This window comes from Callorhinus ursinus, unplaced genomic scaffold, assembly GCF_003265705.2.
Source record: "Callorhinus ursinus isolate GAN/ISIS: 27379988/994484 unplaced genomic scaffold, GSC_fseal_2.0 scaffold9, whole genome shotgun sequence".
In the NCBI taxonomy this organism is placed as follows: Eukaryota; Metazoa; Chordata; class Mammalia; order Carnivora; family Otariidae; genus Callorhinus; species Callorhinus ursinus.
The window spans coordinates 78,298-102,467 of record NW_027397071.1 but is presented as its reverse complement, the minus strand read 5'-3'; the positions used below and the strand labels follow the sequence as shown (position 1 = coordinate 102,467).

Genomic DNA, 24,170 nt, shown 5'->3' with positions numbered 1-24,170 from the left:
TGAAATGCCAAGCCGAGGGTTTTGGACTTCATCTTATATTGGACAACGACGGATCTTTACTATGAATGTTCTGGAAATAGTATGGAGGATGATTAGAGGGGTAAGCTTCTAAACCTAGTGACATGGTTCAGGTTTTAGGTTTCAAGAATTGGAAATAGAATATGTAGTGAAAATGTAAAGCAACATTTCTTTTTTTTTAATACCTTTTTTATTAAAGATTTTATTTATTTATTTGAGAGAGAGAGAATGAGAGAGAGAGAGAGCACGAGAGGGAAGAGGGTCAGAGGGAGAAGCAGACTCCCTGCCGAGCAGGGAGCCCGATGTGGGACTCGATCCCAGGACTCCAGGATCATGACCTGAACCGAAGGCAGTCGCTTAACCAACTGAGCCACCCAGGCGCCCTAAAGCAACATTTCTGAACATGCTAGAGATGTTCAGAAAAAGAATCCCAAATTTGGTGTTTAACCTGATAGGGAAGGATTCTGAGGAACTAAAGGTAACAACTCTGAAGTTTGCAAGTCACAAGTTTACAAGTTACAGTTACAGAAAATGATATGCTTGACCTTATCTTGCCTACTAATCTCTCCCTAGCTTTTGACGTTAATTGTCCCTCTCATTCTTGAAACTCTGTCCCCATCTCACCTGGGCTTTGATTGCAGAAGAGCACCACTTAGTTCCGCCCCCCGCCCCCGCTTAGTTTTTTCAGTCACCTAAACTCAGCATGTTCCTAATCAAATTTTTCACTATCTTTTTGCAAATGGACTCAACTCTCACATTTCTGTTCATTTGGACCATGTTTTCTACCAGTCTTTGAAACCAAAAACCTAATTTTCATCTTTAATCCTTTTTTCCTTCATCCTACGTTTGTGTCATCAAGTCCTGCTCTTCATTCCCTCAAAATGATTCTCATATTTACCACTTTCTTTCCATTTCTACATCAGACTGTTTTTTACTTAAATTCAATTAGTTAACATATTCAAGGGTACAGGTCTGTGATTCATCAGTCTTATGTAATACCCAGTGCTCATTACAACACATAGCCTCCCCAATGTCCCTCACCCAGTTACCCCATCCCTCCACTCCCACCCCTCCAGTAACCCTCAGTTTGTTTCCTAAGATTAAGAGTCTTTTATGGTTTGTCTCCCTCTCTGGTTTCGTCTTGTTTCATGTTTTCCTCTCTTCCCCTATGATCCTTTGCTTTGTTTCTTAAATTCCACATATCAGTGAGATCATATGGATAATGGTCTTTCTCTGATTGACTTATTTTACTTAGCATAATACCCACTAGTTCCATCCATGTCATTGCAATGGCAACAGTTCATTTTTTGATGGCTGCGAAATAATTCCATTGTGTGTGTGTGTGTGTGTGTCCCGTTTTGTTTATCCATTCATCTATCAATGGACATCTGGGCTCTTTCCATAGTTTGGCTATTGTGGACATTGCTGCTATGAACATTGGGGTGCAGACACCCTTTCAAATCATTACATTTGTATCTTTGGGGTAAATACCCAATAGTGCAATTGCTGGGTGTTGGGTAGCTCTATTTTCAACTTTTTGGGGAATCTCCATACTGTTTTCCAGAGTGGCTGCACCAGCTTGCATTCCCACAGACTTTTTTTTTTTTATTACCCCACATATGAATAACTGCAATGGCTTTTTAGCAGGTCTTCCTATAACCGTCCCAAAATCTCTCCCAGAAATTCCAGTCCATCCTGTTGTCTGGCTAATCTTCCTAAGATGAAGTTTTCACCATGCCATTCTTTGTTCAAGTCCATAACATTAAGTCCAAATTCTTTCGCCTTTGCTGAACATAAATTCTAGTTGCCAGAGCTTCCACAGCACCATAGCATAGTGTCTGGCTTACAGTTGGCTCTTCATAAGTGTTCTCTGAATGAACAATTATAGAGGATAAGTTGTATAAAGTAGGATGAGCCAGGCCATTCAGATGCCCCTCAAAATCCCCAACATCTCCCTTTATATAGGCTAGCAATGTATCCAACCCACTTCTAAGACTATTGATGCCCTTTTCTTTTTCTGAAGTCCCTTTCTTTGTTTCCAACATCCTAAGACCCATCGCAAGTGCCACTCTCGTCCCCCTCAACTATTTCATCCTAAGACCCATCTCAAGTCCCCCTCAACTATTTCAGCCCATACTAATTTCAGTTTTTTCTGCACTCTTATTGAATTCATCAGTACCATTTCATTTGCCAGTCAGTTGCACTAATTTTGGCATGCACATTTTCTCCCCTTCAACTAAACTGAAAGCTCACTAAAGACAGAGAAAAGACATACTGAGTTTGTGCAAATTCTTGCTCATTGGTTGGTTTACTTAACATGTACTTTAAAATTCACTTCGGGTGCCTTTCACTTGGGGTGGCTCAGTCGGTTGAGTTTCAGATTCTGGATTTCGGCTCAGGTCATGATCTCGGGTCCTGGGATGGAGCCCAGCATGGGATTCCCCGTTCAGTGGGGAATCAGCTTGTCTCCCTCTCTCTGAAATAAATCTTTAAAAAAATTTAAAAAAATGGGTACCAGGGTGGCTCAGCTGGTTAAGCGACTGCCTTTGGCTCAGGTCATGATCCTGGAGTCCCTGGATCAAGTCCCTCATCAGGCTCCCTGCTCGTCAGGGAGTCTGCTTCTCCCTCTGACCCTAACCCCTCTCATGTGCTCTCTCTCATTCTCTCTCTCTCTCAAATAAATAAAATCTCAAAAATAAAAAAATAAAAAAATAATATTCACTTAAACAGCTATAGGTGTTTATTTTTATTTTTTATTTTTATTTTAGCTATAGGTATTTAATTACTTGAAAGACTCTTCCCTATTTTAAGATGGATTCTGCTGATGACCATATTGCAATCTGTAGTTGAACTGGTAATCTCCTGGTTTTAAAACAAGTCTTTCAAAATGCTGTTATTAATTAATGCAAAGCATGATTGCTTCTGGCTTCTTAAATATTTCCAACCATCACAGGGGAGTCATGCACATGCTTGTGTTTCCATAAAGCTTAACTGGCCTCACTTTGATATTCTTACATTTCCTTATCTGCTTTAGCTTATCTGCCAAAATCACTTTTTTTTTGGGGGGGAGGCATAGTTTTTAGTAATTAGAACAACTATTTCCAATGTCATAACTAGGGCAGTGAAACCTAACACAACTGTTTGGGACATGGGAATTTTCCGTCTAATTCACTTGGAAATAACTCACCACCCTAGAATTAGGTCTTAGAAGCTCTACAACATAGTGGTTACAAAAGTGGCTATGGTTCTAAGAGATACTTCCCAGGCCCCAAAATCTAGAGGTCAAAATAGAGATAGTGCAAAAGATCTTTACCATAATACTACTTAGGAATTTTGATTCAAATGAGAATATAGTTCTCTAAATTCGACAATCTGTAAGTAGTTCTTCATTGATGGGGTTTTTTATTACTCTGCAGAACTTCTAATCTTTTGACTGAGATTTTTCTGAATACAGTTTAGGATAGCTCTAATTCAGTGATTTTCCAAAGTGTGATTCCCAGACAGCAGCATCAGCAAGATCCAGGAATTTGTTAGGAATCCAAATTCTTGGGCTCCACCCAAGGCGAACTGAATCAGAAACTCTAGGAGGTAGGTCCCCGCAATCTGTTTTATCAAGCCCTCCAGGGGATTCTGATGCCTGCCAAAATTTAAAATCTACTGTTTAAATTCAACAAGTTTACTTTGTAGACTAGGAAATTAAAGGTCAGATATAAATGATTTAACTAGTACATATAGCTAATAAGTGCTGTGAATGCATTTATCAACACATTTTGAGGTCAAACTGCTGATACATAAAATTAACAATTTAATTCGTAACAGCTTATCATACTATGAAACCTGTTCTCAGTCCAATTTTCCCTTAAAATGTAACTTTGATAAGTGTTAGAAGTAATTATCCTATTCTAAATCATCTCAGAAGCGCCAAGTCTTTTTTTTTTTTAAGATTTTATTTATTTATTTGAGAGAGAGAGAGAATGAGAGATAGAGAGCACGAGAGGGAGAAGCAGACTCTCTGCTGAGCAGGGAGCCCGATGCGGGACTCGATCCCGGGACTCCAGGATCATGACCTGAGCCGAAGGCAGTCGCCCAACCAACTGAGCCACCCAGGCGCCCATCAGAAGCGCCAAGTCTTACCTTATCGGCATGCCTTGTTTCAATCATGTATGTGTGGTGTGCATATGCATATAAAATGTTTTTCAAAGCTCCTATGGATAGTATTTATAAAGTTTTGAATTTGCAGTTGGGCTTTTATTAGAATTTTTTCTAGGCCATATTTTATCTTCCCAATTTTCAAAGCTATTCTTATGATAAAGTGGGGGTTAATTCCTAACTACAAAAAAAACTCTCAGATTAAAAGTTTATGGGTAATACATATTTTATATTTATTTCCTTTTTATTTTTTATTGAACTATTCTAACATATATAAAATCTACAGATCTAAGCATTCAGTTCAATGAACTTGGAGAATTGTACACATCCATGTAACCATCACTGAAAACAATATATAGAACATTTTCATCACCCCAGAAAATTCCTTTGTGCTCCTCTGCAACCAGTTCTTACCCTATGTCATCCCTCATAACCACTTTCTGCACTTCTACCACTGTGGATTCAATTTTTCTCATTGGTAGACTTAAAAGGAATCACACAGAATGTACTGCCTTGTATACGGCTTGTTTCACTTAACATGCTTTTGAGATTCATTCATGTTGTGGGTATCAGATTTTTTTTTTTTTATTGCCAACTAGTATTGTATAAATATATCAAAATGTGTTTATCTTACCTATTTCTTAATAACAGTTTTTTGTCTTATCACAAAAGCAATTCATGCTTAATACAGAAAATTATAGAATACAAATGAAGGAAGAAGAAAACAAGTATCCATAATTCCACTCTTCAGACATAATCACTATTTAATAACTTGTATATCCCCTTTGAATCTTTGTTTATATAAGTTGTCCACATATATAATACATGTAGTTACCATATATATTAAAAAATTCTCATTTTAGGTTTAAGTGTTACCACTTAGACTCTGATATTAGTGTGTTAAATTGGCAGTCTTAGTTTTTACTATTGAATATTTTCTAATTAAAAAAAATTTAAATACATGAATACACATTTATTTCCAAAAATTCAAATGACACATAGTATATATATAAAAAAAAGTAAATGTTCCGGGCACCTGGGTGGCTCAGTTGGTTAAGCGACTGCCTTCAGCTCAGGTCATGATCCTGGAGTCCTGGGATCGAGTCCCGCATCGGGCTCCCTGCTTGGCGGGGAGTCTGCTTCTCCCTCTGACCCTCCTATCTCTCATGCTCTCTGTCTCTCATTCTCTCTCTCTCTCAAATAAATAAATAAAATCTTTAAAAAAAAAAAAAAGTAAATGTTCCTATTCAACCCCCAGTTTTATTTCCCTCCCCATAGGTAGCCAGTATTAACTAAATGCAAAATATTAACCAAGGTGATATTGATAAGGACCATGAAGTTCTGAATTTATTATCACCTGATTTTTCTAAGTTTTTTTTTTTTAAGTTTTATTCATTTATTTTAGGGAGAGAAAGAGTGTGTGCAAGAGCAGGGGAAGGGGCAGAGGAGAGGGGGAGCAGACTCCCCGCTGAGCAGGGAACCCAGTGCAGCTCTATCTCAGGACCCTGAGATCATGACCTGAGCCAAAGTCAGATACTTAACCGACTGAGCCATCCAGGTGCCCCTGTAAGTTTTATTTTTTAATTTTTATGTTCAAGTTTTGTTATCTATACACCAGTGATCTTTTAGATGGGATGAAATTTAGTTGGGATGAAATTCTGTAATACCAAATAATCATATTAGGACCAGTTCTAGTACTATAATAGTTTACTATACACTTCAAAATAATGTTTTTAAAATATATTTTCTAGGAGTGAGTAGAGTGCTATTTCCAAATGTTCTGTGATTGTTGAGTGATTTATTCCTATCTGTTGTTGGAAGCCTAGATATGTATAGCTCTCTCTGTATGTTGATCTTTACTTATATCTAGCGAACCTATTCTTCAATGATAAAACTACTTTTTCTCCATTTATACTCATTTGCACTTCTACACCAAGCTACCTATATACTGTCATTAAAGTTTAGAAACTATTAATCAGATGCAAAATCTTATTAAGGAATAGAGAATACTAAAAAGTATTATTTAACTTGCTCCTGAAAAATACTTTGTTTCATTAATTACTTTATTTCATTAGCCTTTTCCCCGGTAAGAAAATGCGGCTTGCATTGACAATTGAGGAAGAGGACTTAATTTGCACTTCTATGGACCTTTTGAGTTCTTTCAGCTCTTTAGAACTACACATCAGACAGGGTACAGCAGGGTATAGTCCTGATGCTGTCTGTTGGTAGGTGAGTCCAGAAACTCTTTGCCTCTCTATAGATCACTACAGATTTCAAAGATTGTTTACTTTCTTTTGACTTTGAAGTTCATATACCTAGAGGCAGGCAAAAATGCAGCTGTAGTGAGTTTTACTTGGAAGTCTATTTTACATTCTTGGTTTTAGGGCCAGAACATGCATATTTAGGTGAAATAACATATGCAAAGTTCTGTAACCTCCCAAACCCAAAGATACAAAGGACTGTTCTCTCAAGATGGAGCTACTAAGATTTTGTTTTGTTGATTAAATAAGAGAACAATACAATCTTAAGGGTGCAGAGCCCCACAAAGTTTTAAAATCATCTTAAAATATTCCATTATAATATCGAAATAACAGTATAAGCTATTATCCAATGAGCCAAGCACTGTTAAAACACTTCTAAATCATTTCTTTTAATTCTCCATAGGAAGTTTGGTGTTTTTTTCTGGGTTCTTATTGAAGGCATTTTAATGTCTTCCTGCTTAGGAGTATGGGCTCTGTCCTAGAGATGACGTTGAGAAATACTTCAGACTGTTGCTGGCCTTAACCTCTCCCAACGGCAAGCCAGTGAAATTTAGCATTTTTGTAACTGGGAAATGTCCTGCTCTGGGGGGACTCCAGGTGATTGCCGGGGGGACTGTTTTACTTCCTGTCTGGTGTCTGCATGCCTCTCAAGCCAAGAAGGGAATTCTCTATTATAAATGGAAGTTGACACCTGGATTCCTCCTACTCAGAGCTCCAGCTTCCCCCCAGTTTGTGTGCATTCTAAGTTCTATACCCAAGGATGGGGTGACAACTGTATATTGTTGAATAAGACAGGGTACTTAACTGTAGTCAGTGAAATGTCCAGCCCTAATTCTGCAGACCTCAGTACTCCCTGGCACTCTGTACTCTTGCTCAAAGAAGCTATGTCTTTTGTTCTAAACTTTGCGTACCCTCCCCACCCCCAAAATAGGGACTGCAGTCCACCTGAACCTGAAAGAGAATTTGATGATGGTAATCTGCTCTCAGGTGTCTACATTCTTGAAAAAACCCATTTTCTCCTATTTTAAAAATCTTGGTTAACCAGCTGCGCTCACGTGGTATTTGCCGGACTCTTTCTCAGGTGACTGCTTTGTGTCCTCTTTTCTTTTCTAAAAAAGGGCAAATCGTCCAGCAGTGCTAAATCCACCGCCCACCCCCAGCACTGCGAGGAAGAGAAACACTTGTCCTCTTCTCTAGATACTCCCAATTGTCGAGCGAGAGGTTGAATGTACCCTTCTAAAATCCGTCTTAACTACCACCTCTGGTTTATCAACCCTGTTTCCCCGCCCGCCGCTGCAGCCCCAGGGCCTTTTAATCCCGGCACCCGACTGGGTAGGGAGAAGAGGTGGGGCTGCTGGCGGGAGGGAGGCGGCGCGCAGCGGTACCTAGTGGCGCTGCCAGGCTGTTCTATCCAGAGTACGTGGCACTAGCCGTGGAGAGAGGGGGAGGGGATTCAACTTTCTCCTCCCCACGCAGATCCTCGGGTCATCCCGTTAGGGCGGGAGGGACGATCCACTAGGGAACTGGTGCGTTCGCTGGGTGAAATCTTAGCAGATGAAAGGAGCCTGGTAGTGGCCAGCGCGCGTCCTGCTGTCCACCGGTACCCACAAGGAGCCAGGTCTCGGTTCCACCGCGAGGAGCTGCGACCCGATTTGGGGCGAGGGGAACACTCTCGCCACCGCGCATGCGCAGAGCGGGGAGCGGCCTCCCGGACTACAGCTCCCAGAGGAACCCGCCGCTGGCCGCAGGCGCCGAGGCGCTGGCGCCATCTTGAAATCTGATCCTCGATCTCCGAATTTTTGCGTCAGCAGCAGGCTGCTGCTAGTGTACCGCGAACCCAGCCTGCTAGAAGGGAGGACGTTGGGGGCGCGGCGGCAGGCGGGAGAGACAGCTGGAGGGGACATGGCAGGTTTCGAGCGTGGCCTGCGCTGCTGTCACTCAGCATCCCCCTAAGGCGTTTCTACGCCCGCCCCCTTCCCGAGGGGCGGGGCTGCCCACTCTGGTACCCAGAGCCAGCGCGCGGGTGGCGGAGGTGCGCCCCTGCAGAGTGGGGACCCCACCGGACTGTGCCATGCCGGCCGGAGGCCACCGAGGCGGGAGACGGAGCGCAGCGAAGCGTCAGTGATTGAACACCAAGCAGCAGCCGCCTCAGGGAAGCTCGGCAATCGCTAGGAGAGAAGATGAAGGAGATTTGCAGGATCTGTGCCCGGGAGCTGTGTGGAAACCAGCGGCGCTGGATCTTCCACACGGCATCTAAGCTCAACCTCCAGGTTCTGCTTTCGCACGTCCTGGGCAAGGATGTCGCCCGCGATGGCAAAGCCGAATTTGCTTGCAGCAAGTGTGCTTTCATGCTTGATCGTATCTATAGATTCGACACCGTTATTGCCCGGATCGAAGCTCTTTCTATTGAGCGTTTGCAAAAACTGCTGCTGGAGAAGGACCGCCTCAAGTTCTGCATTGCTAGCATGTATCGTAAGAATAACGATGACTCCAGCACGGAAACCAAGGCGGGGAATGGGACGGTTGACATTTCCGGCTTACCCGATGTAAGATACTCTGCACTGCTCCAGGAAGACTTTGCCTATTCAGGGTTTGAGTGTTGGGTAGAAAACGAGGATCAGATTCAGGAGCTACACAGCTGCCATGGTTCGGAAGGTCCTGGAAACCGACCCAGGAGATGCCGTGGTTGTGCAGCCTTGCGGGTCGCTGATTCTGACTATGAAGCCATTTGTAAGGTGCCTCGAAAGGTGGCCAGAAGTATCTCGTGTGGTCCTTCTTCTAGGTGGTCCACCAGCATTTGCACTGAAGAACCAGCATTGTCTGAGGTTGGGCCATCGGATTTACCAAGTACAAAGGTACCCCCAGATGGAGAAAGCATGGAGGAAGGGACACCAGGATCCTCTGTGGAATCTTTGGATGCAAGTGTCCAGGCTAGTCCTCCACAACAAAAGGATGAGGAAACAGAGAGAAGTGCAAAGGAACTTGCAAAGTGCGACTGTTGTTCAGATGAACAGGCTCCACAGCATATATGTAACCACAAGCTGGAGCTAGCTCTTAACATGATTAAAGGTCTCGATTATAAGCCTATCCAGAGCCCCCGAGGGAGCAAGCTTCCTATTCCAGTGAAATCCAGCCCACCTGGAGCCAGGCCTGGCCATATCATGACAGATGGAGTTAGTTCCGGTTTCCATAACCGGCCTTTGAAACCCCTTTACAAGACACCTGTGAGTTATCCCTTGGAGCTTTCAGACCTCCAGGAGCTGTGGGATGATCTCTGTGAAGATTATTTGCCACTTCGGGTCCAGGTATACAAAATGGCTACATAGTGCCTTTCTGATTATAGTTAGCTGGCCTCAGGCTTCACATGATTTCTGCCTAGGTGAAGGTTAATATTCTACACTTGAGAGAACTAATCACTGAGCCCATTTTTGCGGCACCTTTGCTTGTGTCTCATTTTAGTAAGCGTGATTCACACTCAACTAACTGGCTTTTCACAGTCCTCCTTGTAACATTATCCATTGGCCTTCTGTTAATTATCAAAATCACAGAAATTTTAGGCAAGAAGACATTTTTAATTGACTTTTACCCTATAAAAAAACATTTGATCTTATATCTGGCCCTAGAACTCTTTCCTCTTGCCTCTTTTTCTGTCTCCCACCTCCTTCTTTTTTTGCTTTGTTTTCATTTTTAGATTTATAGATGTTTTCTCCCAGTCCGCGAGGGAGTTCTCAGTTAGTTCTCCCTAGAGCATCAAGTGTTTCATCCCAGAGGTGTGTCTCCAACTGATTAGGGCATAGGATAAAGATTTGGGGAAAACCTATTAATCCACCAAAGTGTTGTACTTTTTGGGCAATATTTATAATAAATAAGTCATTTGAGGACTAATGACTTGCTCATAAAAGAAACTGGGAATTCAAGTGTCATTTAAAACACTAAGGCAAAAACTGTTCACAGCCAGTTTGCCTACAGAGCTCTGTTAAGAGGATGTTTGACATCCTCTTGAAAGGTTTCCTCCATTATAGTCTTGAATTTCTTAATGACTAGAAGATGGCACTTGATCTTAATTTGAGCTATTCATTTCTGCCCAATTGATTTCATACCAACCTTTTAAATTCAGCTATATATGGGGACCTGACAGGTGCTATTTTGTTTCTGCAGCAACAGTGAATGCTAAGTTCACTTAACTTTGTGAAACATCTGGCATATTCTACTTGATACAGATTATTAGAACTTAGCAGAAAAATGGGAGAAATATTTTTAAATTTACATAAAACTGTCAGAAACATATATGAGGTATTATGAAAAAGGATAAATAACAAAAAGTTTTAAATTGTGTTTTCATTTGTATAAAATGTTTAGAAAGCCTAATTCTCCATACTTCTTTTCTTTTGCTTCCTTTTCTTTCAGTGGAACTTCACAGTTGAATTTGGGTTTTAACAGTATTTCTGCAACCAGACATAGATGTCACAAATTAAACATGGTGTTTTCATATTAGGATCTACAGATAATCTGGACAGGGTAGATGGCAGATTAACCCCTTTCCCCCTCAAATATGGCCAATATTATAGAAAGGTAAGGAAAATTAGGAAATTACAGGCAAAACAAGAGTTTGTTTCTCCACACTTAATTAAAAATACTATCATTTGGTGCTTGGACTCAACAAATTTTATGATTGGGAAGGATTTTAAAGACTGTCTCATGCAGCCTTTCAGTTTAGAGGAAAGCTCATGGTTTAAATAACTTAGGCGAGTCAAAGATTCTTAACCATTCTCAGCCAGAACCTTTTTATTATTCTGTATATGAAATCACATTTCCTGATGTACATTGAATTAAATAATATTTTAAATAAAGAATCTTTCTGTAACCTAAGATTTCAAGGAGATTCTTTAGGGATTCAGTGAAGAAAATTGTCATCCTAATGAGCACATTTAAACTATAGTAACTGTACCTTTAGATCAGGTTCCTTTGCTTCATTACATTTGGACACTGGAAAAAATAGACCTTTAAATTGTAGTGTGTAATCTTTCTGCTGTCACTTGGCTTACATTCTTTTTACTGTTTGTAGAGTAATAAAACATTGAGAGGAGGGAGAAAACATTCAGCTTAAAGAATAATGGCATTTAATTGCTGTGCCACTTTCTCCAGTAATTAAGGATGTGGGGGGATATAGATTAAATTGGGCTCAGGGTGTTTGTAAATAAAATCTGTATTGGGGTCTCTGATCTGTTGTTAAAATCTGGTTGACTTTTAAGCTCCTTAGGGCCTGTTGTGGTTTATGTCCGAACAGAGCTAACTGGGACAAAGGCAGACTGGTTTTTGTCTGTTTCTCTGAATAAATGCGGAAAGAATAGAAATCAATGTAAATTAGTTTGGTACTTATGTTTTTAGGTTGTTTAAAGAAAAAACCATGAAAGAAAAAATTTTTTCTTTAGTTAAATTCTACTACAAATACAAAGAACAGCTCTCATCCTAAAGAGCAAGATTGTTCTGTAAGGTCATTTTGATTCCTTTGTTTAATCCTCCACGTACCTATTCTATACACTATTAAATGTCATCATCAGAGTTCCTTCTGATTGCTTTTTTTCTTTCTCTTCTTTCTTTTTTAAAAATTTTATTTATTTCACAGAGAGAGAGCACAAGCAGGGGGAGCAGCAGAGGGAGAGCGAGAAGCAGGCTCCCAGCTGAGCAGGGTGCCCGATGCGGTGCTCGATTCGGGGCTCCATCCCAGGACCCTGGGATCATGACCTGAGCCAAAGGCAGACGCTTAACAACTGAGCCACCCAGGCGCTCGTTCTATATTAAAGAAAAATAGCAACAGTGTAGTACTCCTGCTTACTAATTTTCTGGCATTATGCAAATTGACTTATTTGCTTTCCACAGAATTTATGCTTGAAAACCCAAGGTAGTTTAAATATCTACAGAAAGAGATTGAAGCCTTATGCTAGCTGGTAATTTCCTTTATTGTGTGGCCCTGAACTAGAAGAGATGATAGGAGGGGTGTGGTCACTTAGTAAACATCAATTCAGCTCTGGCTCATGTGCAATTTCCTTTTCTATCTAAATTCACAGAGCAAGAGATCTTTGCTCTAAACCTTGCAACACCAGGGTCTGCCCCTGTGTGGCTATGGAGTATTTATCCCTCTCACAGTTTAGCTACATAACCTAGATCAGGCCCTTTGGAAGGTGTAGGCATTAGATGCTGCTCAAAGATTAGGCCTTTAATTTTATGCTAGTTGATAGCCCTTTTGTATCTCCCATTATTAACAGTAGGATAGAAAACCACAGCAGTTCCAGATCTAAGACTTGGCTATTGTGAGGACTAGGAGGTGCCAAGAAAAATGCTGTTAACACAGATCTAAATAACTGCCTTTTTAGGCTAAAGGTCTTATTTTATGCAACATCAGGCCTGGAAGCAATTCTCTTTTCTGATGCTGGGAAGCTTTTGTCCTAAATGAGTCAAAGACAGTTTAATTTAAAATTACATTAGTATGGTTAACATGATTTTAGTAACCTATAGTCTGGCAATTAGCACTGATTCAGCCAAATTGAGTATTACTGATTTCAGGTTTTATAAAATTGTCTTAGGAAATATTGGTTTATGTACTTGATATTTCTCAAGAATTCATTCTGAGCCATTAACTCAGGGGACTTTGCTAAGTGGTCTTTTGGCAGACACACCGCTGTCTGAAAGGACATTTTTCTGAGATGTTCAATAATAAAGTGTTATAAATAAAAACGAAACAGACATCTTCCAGCCTTTAGGTCAGTACATTACATTTACAGATTTAGAGATTTCCTGCGATTATTAATGCCAAGATGGGTTCAGATTAAATCACATTCGTCATGTACTGTTCTGTGGCATTCTTTGGGTTTAAAGTTGCTGTTGAAATGTCTTTGTTAAATATCTATCGATCTGGTCTTATTTCTAAAGAGCCACCGAAGGATTAGAGCATTGGACTGGGCATTAGGAGACAGGCCTGTTTTTATTTGTGTTTTTTTTGTTCTTCTCTTAATAAACAGAAACTTTTAGTCCCTACAACATTCCAGGCAATATGGTAGCCAGTGGGTTTATAGAGATTGAAAGATACATTCCCAGCTTCAGTGCATCTGGTTTAACTGGACCCTTTTCCTGATTTCCTGTGTAGCTTCAGACATTCCTTATCTTCTCTAAGTCTCCATTTCTTCCAATGTACGATGGGATTAGACCAGATAGTTTATAAAGTTTCCTTCACAACTCTGAGATTCTTTGGTTTAAAGTGAATAGGGGCATCCGGGTGCTCAGTCCATTGGGTGTCTGCCTTTGGCTCAGATCATGATCTCAGGGTCCTGGGATCAAGCCCCACAATCAGGCTCTCTGCCGGGGGGGGGGGGAGTCTGCTTCTCCTTCCCACCCTACCTCTGTGCTCCTGCTCTCTCTCTCTCTCTCTCTCAAATAAAGTCTTTTAAATAAAGTGAATAAATAGGACCACCTTCCCTGCCATTTTAAACTTGAAGCTATTTTCTTGAATTCTTGTTATGGTTTAAATTTGAAAAATATTTATAATAGATTTCACTGGAAAGGTGTTTTACGGTGAGGAACTGAGAAGCCGAGTTTTGTAGAGAATGTTTTATCATTAAATAAATGATAAAATTATTTCTTTATCAGTTAGAATTGTTGTGAATATCTGTTCATACAGTTACTTCTCCCATGGCGTGACATAATTCACAGTGCTTCAGGGCAAGGCTGCCTGTTATACCCACAGTAACAAATATCTCAGTTTTTCTAGGAGTCATCTTTGCTTCTTTTCTCTTTCTCCCTCTCCAGCCCTGTTGACTCCCCTTTCAAAACATGTCCAAATAGATCTATTTCTCTCCCCCTCCATTCCTACCACTATCATCCCAGCCACTCTCTTTCACCTACAGTACTGAAGCAGTCTCCTGTGTGGTCTCCCTGCTCCTACTGGCCTCCCCAGTCCAATCACCACAGCTATAGTGATCTTTTTAAAATATAAATACAGGGCGCCTGGGTGGCTCAGTTGGTTAAGCGACTGCCTTCGGCTCAGGTCATGATCCTGGAGTCCCTGGATCGAGTCCCGCGTCGGGCTCCCTGCTCAGCGGGGAGTCTGCTTCTCCCTCTGACCCTACCCCCATCTCATGTGCTTTCTCTCTCATTCTCTCTGTCTCTCAAATAAATAAATAAAATCTTTAAAAAAAAAAATAAAATATAAATACAATTGCATTACTTTTCTTTTTTAAAAACACTGCAGTCCATTCTCATTTCAATGAGAATGCACTCCAGCTTCTTTAACCCTGCTGTAGAAGCTCTGAATGACCTGGCCCCTGGCTTCCTCTTGTCGGTGCTCAGTAGGCCTTAGCCCTGTGCTAGACAGCAAGGTAGCCCCCAGGCTTATGTGGCTGTTGAACACTTGAAATGCGGCTGGCCTGAGTTGAGATATGCTGTGTGTATAAAGTACACCCCGAATTTCAGAGACTGAGTATGAAGGAAAGTAAAATACTTGGTTGATAATTTTTATCTATGATAATTCTTTGGATATAATATATTGGCTCAGATACAGTATTTTATTGAAATTGAGTTCATCTGTTTTTTACTTTAGTCAATGAAGGTACTACAAAATTTTAAATTTGCATACATGGCTCACATTATATTTCTGTTGGAAAGTGCTACTCTAACCACATAGACCTTTCTGTCCTGGGCTCATAGCCACTGTAAGCCTTTTTCATTAGCTGTTCCTTCTGCCTAGATTGTTCTACAGGATTGGCTTTCTGTCCTGCAGGTCTCCATTTAACCAGTTCAAAGTAACTGGTCAACCAACTTATAGTAACTTTGCCACTCTATAATGCTTTTCTGTTTTACAACATAGGGTGTGTCACTATCTGGTATTTTGTGTATTTCCTTATTCCTTTATTATACGGCTCCTCACTCCCAACTCCCACAGTGCTTTGCATATTATGATACTTAACAGATGTTTTAAAAAATTGATAAATAGCGTTGGAAGAATAAAAAACTTTTTTTTTCTGAAAGCTTTATACTTTCAGTCAGTTGTTGGCAGGAAGGCATTAAGGGAAGCTCTAATCCCACTGCCTAGAAGGTGGTAGTCAGAGTTTGAAAGTGTGAGGGAAAGGGAAAATGAACAGCAGTTGCCTTTTTCCCTTCCTAATGGATTTATATTTTTCCTAATTGGAATGGGTGTGGGGGGTGAGTAGGAAGGGTCAGGGAGAAAGGAGATGGATTTTAATGCCACAGTGAATTCCTACAGTTTTATTTTAGTACCCTTAGCTCATAATGAATGTTAGGTCCAGTTCGGTAGGTTTATCTTAGCCTGATTTATTGTTACATTATAATAAACAATATGTGTTTTTTTTCCTCCTGAATCTTTTTGGTGACTTGATATTCCTATAAACATACCTCCTTCCCAGACCATTATGGATTTTGAAATTTATTTTTAATTTTTTTTACTTTTTATTTCAAAATCATTTTTAATCTATAGAAAAGTCATGAGACAAATACAAGGAACTCCCAGATTCACAGATTGCTAGCATTTATCCAGATTCACCAATTACTAATATTTTGCTACATTTGCTGTTTCACTCGCACTGTCTGTATAGACACATTATTTTCTTTATTCCTGAACCATCTAAGAATTAGTTGCAGATATTATGAGTCTATATACTAAATAAGCATATGTTTCCTAAAGACAAGAACATCTCTTACATAACTACAGTATAATTACCAAATTGAGGAAGTACGGTATTGATAAAATATACTGTATAGTCCATATTCAAAATCTGCCCATTTTTCCAGTTATGTGAACGGGCATAGTCGAAATGTACCTTTTCTAGCTCTAAGGGCTGGTAGAGGTTTGATTATTGAATTCCCTGATTAGAAATAGGATAAAATGCATATTTGGTCATCTTAAGCATTTCCTTTTTTCAATCTTCTCTTCTGCTTAAACTATGAATTATTTGCTTTAACTGAATATGTAGTGTTTGTGTGAGTTCACAGGGAAAGATAGGAAGGGGAGCAGGGGGGTATCATAAGGGTGGAAGTAAATCAGTACTCAATAAGGAACAGAACTGTCTTCAGGAATTTGTACTGATAATCGGTGTAACAATTTTGGTTTTCTAAGTCTCTGCCAAAAGATGCCAGAGACATTTGGTGAAGATAAAATTTATTGTTGGCTACATTTAACTCAACTTACTTCTCTTGCTGCTTCTTCCAAGCCTGTGACTGAAGAGTTACTCAAACAACAAAAGCTGAATTCAGATGAGACCATTATAACTCAGCAGTCTGTATCTGATTCCCACTTGGCAGAACTCCAGGAAAAAATACAGCAAATGGAGGCCACCAACAAGGTATGATCAGTCCAGGCCCTTGGAGATCACAGGGCTTCCTGAGGTTGTGACTGGCTCTAGCTGAGGCTCTTAACCTCTCTGCGTAGGACTTGGGAGATGGATACTGTGTATTCCTGTTGCTCTAAGGAATATTTTTGATTAAAAATGTAGTTCTTTCCTTTCTTTATCTCTCATCAAGATTTTAGCCTGCTGTGCACAGATCAGAATTTCTGGTGCCTTTTAGATCTGTAATTAAAACTTGAATGTAGTCTTTAACTCTATAAGGCACCAAGATAGGAGGTTTATGCTTTTGATTTTAACTTAACTTCTTACCCCTTTAGAGCCCAAGGTGTCTAACATTTGCTTAGAAGAAAATTTTATCAGTGCCCACAATTTGAATGTTGAGCTTGTGGCCTGATGTACTCTTGTAGTGTTCCGTCCTGTCCGAGATAACAGAACTCCTTGGTCTTTGTATAAAGGATCCACAGTGAGGGGCACCTGGGTGGCTCAGTAAGTTAAGCGTCTGGCTCTTGATTTCAGCTCAGGTCATGATCTCAGGGTGGTGAGATCGAGCCCCGCAATTGGCTCTGTGCAGGGCAGTAGCCTGCTTAAGATTCTCTCCCTGCCCCTATTCCCACCCCAAGTCTGCAAGTGTGCACGTGCGCATGCACTCTCTCTTTCTCAAAAAAAAAAAAATAGAATCCACAGTGATTCATGTGGACAAGTGCCCAGTACAGCTGCCCATTACAGAGAAAGCACAGTACATGAGAATTGAAGCAGTTGAATATTGGATTAAGTATTTCATATTTCCTGCTACTTTGTCTTAATGAGTGATTTAGGGCTTTAATGGTTACTACATGTGGGGAAAAATTAACACGGTAATATTCTCTAGGAAATCCTTTAAACCTAGATTTGAGGAAGGACTTTCTAGTTGATTTAGAGGTTAAAAGAAATTGACCTGTTTTTCTTTGCCGAATTCAGATTCTTCAAGAGAAACTGAATGAAATGAGCTGTGAACTCAAGTCTGCTCAGGAGTCATCTCAGAAGCAAGACGGTACAATTCAAAGCCTCAAGGAAACTCTGAAGAGCAGGGAAAATGAGGTAAATATTTGGTAGTCAGGGACCTGTGAGGAAATGATTTGTTCCATCAAAGTAGACACGTATTCTATATTTTGTAGAAACAGATCATCAGACTAACAGATGTTAGCCTAGAGAAATCGTAGTGTAATCTAAATTGGTATTTCTAGGGGCGCCTGGGTGGCTCAGTCAGTTAAGCGTCTGCCTTCGGCTCAGGTCATGATCCCAGAGTCCTGGGATCGAGCCCCGCATCGGGGTCCCTGCTCTGCGGGAAGTCTGCTTCTCCCTCTCCCACTCCCCCTGCTTGTGTTCCCTCTCTCGCTGTGTCTGTCTCTGTCAAATAAATAAAAAATCTTTAAATTGGTATTTCTAAAATCTGTACAGGTGAGAACGGAATTTATTTTTAGTTTACTAATATGTTCGGTACTCCCCGTCTCATTTTCAGACCGAGGAGTTGTACCAGGTGATTGAAGGTCAAAATGACACAATGGCAAAGCTTCGAGAAATGCTGCACCAAAGCCAGCTTGGACAACTTCATGTATGTGAGGGTCGCATAGGACAGGAGGCGAGACTCCAGTTGAGGAAGTGCCACGTTCAGTCACAGTTTTGCTTTTGTTGGTCTTCTCAGCTGCTTGGTGCTTGCCCACCTTGTGATTGTGGTTTTTCCTCTTTTTTCAGAACTCAGAGGGTACGTCCCCAGCTCAGCAGCAGGTGGCTCTGCTTGATCTTCAGAGTGCTTTGTTCTACAGCCAGCTTGAAATACAGAAACTCCAGAGGGTAGTACGTCAAAAAGAACGCCAACTGGCTGATGCCAAACGATGTGTGCAATTTGTAGAGGCTGCTGCCCAAGAAAGAGAACAGCAGAAAGAGGCATCTTGGAAACATAACCAGGTAAATTGGCAGTTGTTTTGTGGCCAGAGATGCTGACTTTGCCCTGATAATAACTTTTTATCAGGACAGTTTGTGTTGAATCCTTGAGTCACTTGCTTAATCAAAGTAATTCAGTTTGACATTTATTGCCCTCATATCATGTGCCAGAGACTGGGCTGTGTTCTGGAAATACAGGAGTCAGTATCACAGGCTCTCTTCTCTTAAGTTACTTGTAGTTTAGTATGAGACAGTCACATAAACAGAATTTTAGTGTAAATACTGAAATGAGGTAAAGGAAGTATGTTTGGGTCCTATTGGAATATATAGGAGGGGTTGAGGAAGGGAGGCAGGGAAAGCTTCATGGAGGAGGAGCTATCTGGGGTTCTTCTTGAAGGGTGGGTGAAAGATTAGCAAGACAGAATAGTGGGAACCAATAACCCAACTCAAAGGAATGGCATGCACAATTAGCCACATCTTTAAAAAAAAATTCTTAGGTGGTTCCTTTATCTTGTTACATTAGAGCATATGCTGTCATTTTTTTTTTTAAGATGTGAAAGGATGATAGACATATTCTGTCCTTGAGCTTATCCAGGGTTACAGTGGGACAGAGTTCTGCTTAGTAGTTATATAGAGCTATCATTTTTAAACTAGAGAGTAAGTATTGAACTATATAATATGAAATTTACATCTTACTGCCATTCACAGTTCCCACAATTTCCCATATCCTATTTGGTTCATGTATAATATTTCCAAAGGAATTGTAAGAATGGCACTTTCCTGCTACTTTATATTTTATTCTGTATGCCTTGAAAGTTTTAAGGCCTCACTACTAACCAGGTGAAAATTTTAGATTGTTTGAAAAAGGGAATCTGTTTAATTCAGGAATTACGAAAAGCCTTGCAGCAGCTCCAAGGAGAATTGCAGAGTAAAAGCCAACAGCTTCGTACCCTGGAGACTGAAAGACACAACGAGATTAGAACCCATGATCAACACATTCAGCACCTAAACCACAGTCTGAGTCACAAAGAGCAGCTGCTTCAGGTGAGTCTACGTAATGATTTTAACTGAAACTGGGCTCACAGAGCTCTGAAAGTTCTGTTCATGTAATCTCAGATTAGTCCACCTGTGTTGAGTACCCGTTACATGTAGAACATTGAGAGGTGGGAACCAGGAGGATTCAAAATAAGTAGAAAGTACAATTCATGAACCACAATGCTAACCAGCAAGTGTAGGAAATAATAAATACAGACCTGAAAGACTTAAGCAATAAATATTTAGCAAGTAGTTATTAAACACCTCTATGAACCAGATACTATGCTAGTGCTGGGAAGACAGAAGATATGACCACTGTTCTCAGTCTAGTAGGTGAAGACATCTGTATAGAAATTTCCAGTTACTTACATGATAAAATGAACGTTGGAGGGAGAATTTGGAACACTGAAGAAGACTGTGATCAGTCTCCTGCTCTAAGTTTCAGTCCTATTGAATCTCTTACATTCTGATGAGCATAGTTTTTTCATAGTGTGCATGTATTGTGCATACATTTTCTCTCTGATAGAAATACCCCCACGAAAAAAAAAAAAAAAAAAAAAAGAAATACCCCCACGTGCTCTTCACTTGGGAAACTCCCAGTTCTGTAAGACTCAGAGCAAATGTAACCTCTTTTGTGAGATCTTTAGTGACACCTTCAGGGAGATTTAGACAGTGCATCCTGTATTCCACTAGTAGCTAGCTAACTATGCAGACATACACACCCATGTATATATAATGTGTACACACACACACACGTATACACATGTGTACAATAACAATTTGTATGTCTTCTGTTATCTCTGTTAACCTGTGTTTTCCTTGAGAGTGATAACATTTTGTTTTTTTATCATGAATAACAAATTGTTTAGCAAAGTGTAGGAATTCGATGCATATTGGATAAACAAATAAAGGGAAATATCTTTTGGTCTCATTAGGAATTTCGGGAGCTCCTGCAATATCGAGATAAGTCAGACAAAACCCTTGAAGCAGATGAAATGTTGCTTGAGAAACTTCGGCAGAGAATACAAGATCGAGATGTTGCTCTAGAGGTACGCAACTTAGTTTTGTTTACAGCACTATGGATTGTTCTGTTCACATAGGTACTTAGAAATATGTGTCTACTTAATATGCTACCTTTTGGAGTTGGTCTTCCCTTCCTTTATATTTTTATTGAATAAGTGTGATCACAATAGTGAATCCTAAGGAGCTTTAGGATCCTTACTTTCCTTGCAGCGGGCAATCGATGAAAAGTTCTCCACTCTGGAAGAGAAGGAAAAAGAACTGCGTCAACTTCATCTCGCCGTGCGAGAACGAGATCATGACTTAGAGAGATTGCGTGGTATTCTCTCCTCTAATGAAGCTACCATGCAGGTAAGAGCACAGTCTGCCATGGTTGATAGCTCTCTCCCACTTGGATGCTAAGCCTGAAGCATCAACCCTTTTCATTTTCTGAAAACCAAGGTATTTGCTTTATAAGAAAAAGAAGTATGAAAATAACAAAAACAGTTATCATCATTGTAGATTAGGAAGTGAGAAATGTTAGTACTTCTGCTGTGGACTTTGTAGGGGGAAGTAGTGAATATGGATTTCTAGCTATCCTTTCTGATTTTTTTTTTAAGATTTTCTTTATTTGACAGAGAGAGAGCACAAGTAGGGGGAGCAGCAAGCAGAGGGAGAGGGAGAAGCAGGCTTCCCGCTGAGCAGGGAGTCCGATGTGGGGCTTGATCCCGGGACCCTGGGATCATGACCTGAGCTGAAGGCAGACGCTTAATGACTGCGCCACCCAGGCGCCCCTGATTTGTTTCTAATCCTTGTCAATATCTGTATACTTTTACATAAGCATTGCCAGGATACGACTGTTACACTGTTGTTTTCTCATTAATATTACATGCATATCCTTGTATAGCCACAGAACACTTGATTATTAATATTTACTGTGGGCTGTTTTTGGATATGTATTTTAGAGCTTATATATTTAGGCATCTTCCACTTCTTAAAGAAGTCCTTCACTTCCTGTGTAGTACAGCCTGCCTCCTCAAAAATGCTTCATTTTTATTTCTCTAAACAAATTAGATGAGAGTTTCTAAAACCAAAGAAAAGATTAGTATGGCATTGTTAGATTAGTTACTAAGTTTTCTCCTTTTGCAAAAAATTGATACTTTAGGAGATAATTTGAAGGTGGATCAAGTTTCTTATTTATCCTGGGGAGTGTGGGGTGGTCCTTTGACTTGCATTGCTTTCTCTGTTACTGTAGAGTATGGAGAGTCTCCTGAGGGCCAAAGGCCTGGAAGTAGAGCAGTTATCTGCCACCTGTCAAAACCTCCAATGGCTGAAAGAAGAAAGGGAAACCAAATTTAGCCATTGGCAGAAGGAACAAGAAAGTATCATTCAGCAGTTACAGACATCTCTGCATGACAGGAACAAAGAAGTGGAGGCAAGACTTTAGCTAATTGGTTTAGTGGCAGTTGGTTTAGTGATTATATAATCTCAGTCTTGGATTGGGACTCTTTAGGTCTGGGGGGCCAGTGACCCAAGTCTTAAATTCCATCCTGTGCCTGGGTGAGTCATTGGCTTTCACTGGGACTTTTTTTCCTCTACCTCTAAACTCAAGGTGACAATTATCTTTCTCAATTAAATCATGTGAGAATTAATGAGAACTAAAACATCCACCTATAATGTGATAGCTAACCTTATTTAGTGATGGTGCTTATGCTTGTTAGGCACTGTTATAATTGCTTGATGAATGTTAACTCACTGAATCCTGACAAGTCTATGAGGTATATATTATTATCCTTCATTTACAGACAAGGGAACAGACTTCTGAAATGAAATAACTTGTCCAAAGTAACATAATTAATAAGTGACAGAGTCAGTAAGCCGCCCAGGCAGTGTGGTTCCACAGTTTTAACCACCATCTACAACCTCTCAGTATAGAAGTAGGAACTTCATCACCATGCTGAGAAATATAGTGCTCATTATTCTTTTAGAGCTTATTATTTTGTGTTTCCCCTACAAAAGTTATACTGGGGAGAAAATAAATACATGGACTGCATGTCCATTCATCTCATCTAATATTGATTATTATGTACCCTGAGCAAATAAGGAAAGGGCCTACTTCAGAAAACAATATGTAAGTTGCCATTATAAGTATTTTTCTGTATTGTTAAGTGCTCATTCGTTGAGCATGTACTTACAGCCTTCTGTGTACCCGGCCTGTGTGAGATCTGGGGAAACAAAAGTGAATAAAACATGATACTTGTTCTCCAGAATCTCATAGCTCTTTCTTCTATAACAGATTCTTTTTTTTTTTTTTTTAAGATTTTATTTATTTATTTGACAGAGCCACAACCAGAGAGGGAAACAAACAAGGGGGAGTGCAGCGAGGGAGAAGCAGGCTTTCCGTGGAGCAGGGAGCCCGATGCGGGCAGGGCTTAATCCCAGGACCCTGGGACCATGACCTGAGCCAAAGGCAGATACTTAACGACTGAGCCACCCAGGCGCCCCTCTATAACAGATTCTTAAAGAGGGCACGTTCTGTGTGGAGCACTGGGTGTTATGCACAAACAATGAATCATGGAACACTACATCACAAACTAATGATGTAATGTATGGTGATTAACATAACAATAAAAAAATTTAAAGAAAAAAGCCCAGATTCTTATAAACCCCTTGATATGTAGTAGAGGGAATTCTTTACCCCCAGAACTTACAGTGTCCCTTCTGTATTAGGATCTTAGTGCCACGTTGCTCTGTAAGCTCGGACCGGGACAGAGTGAGATAGCAGAGGACCTGTGCCGGCGCCTACAGCGAAAGGAAAGGATGCTGCAGGAACTGCTGAGCGATCGAAACAAGCAAGCAGTGGAACATGAAATCGAGATTCAAGGCCTGCTTCAGTCTCTGAGCACCAGGGAGCAGGAGAGCCAAGTAAGGACTAATGCAGAGACCAGAAGAGTGTAGTGCATTTATAGTCTGGGAATAGGGAGCGTTTGAACATTGTAGTGTGTATGTGTGTGTCATTTTGCAGTCCATTCTGTTAGGGGTTTTTTAGTCTGTTACCTAGACTACGGTTTTACATCTGTCATCAGAGCATGCAAGATTTTTAGGCACTTTGCATTGAGAAGGGTGCCCAAATAACACACGTACCCATTAACTTCATTCTGTACATTTTCTTTCTTTAATATTCTGATAATTTTGACAGAAGGGAATACAGGGTTCTGGAGTGTTTTGATTTTGATTCTAAATTCTCAAGACTCGTGATATTTTCTATTTTTAGCCAAGTTATGGGAAAACTTACACTTGACATATTTTTTCTTAATTCTTATAAAATCTGAATTATCTTGTTTTTTTAAGATTTTATTTATTTGAGAGAGAGAATGAGAGAGAGCGAGCGAGCATGAGAGGGGGAAGGGTCAGAGGGAGAAGCAGACTCCCT

General features: G+C 40.3%; 1 protein-coding gene across 20 annotated transcripts in view; it reads left to right on the top strand.

Moving 5' to 3' along the window:
• Positions 1-24,170, top strand: part of PDE4DIP (phosphodiesterase 4D interacting protein) — a 215,902-nt gene that overhangs the window by 125,389 nt on the left and 66,343 nt on the right. For 9 of the 20 annotated variants that reach the window (XM_073896027.1, XM_073896042.1, XM_073896041.1 and 6 more), the window contains 9 exons: positions 16,649-16,780; positions 17,741-17,860; positions 18,282-18,374; positions 18,515-18,727; positions 19,589-19,747; positions 20,674-20,787; positions 20,972-21,109; positions 21,993-22,172; positions 23,468-23,662. In XM_073896027.1, the coding sequence (XP_073752128.1) occupies positions 16,649-16,780; positions 17,741-17,860; positions 18,282-18,374; positions 18,515-18,727; positions 19,589-19,747; positions 20,674-20,787; positions 20,972-21,109; positions 21,993-22,172; positions 23,468-23,662 (1,344 nt within the window). Of the gene's footprint in view, positions 1-7,935; positions 9,734-16,648; positions 16,781-17,740; positions 17,861-18,281; positions 18,402-18,514; positions 18,728-19,588; positions 19,748-20,673; positions 20,788-20,971; positions 21,110-21,992; positions 22,173-23,467; positions 23,663-24,170 lie in introns of those variants that run through there. The other 11 variants (XM_073896033.1, XM_073896029.1, XM_073896028.1 and 8 more) reach the window with 3 other exon arrangements.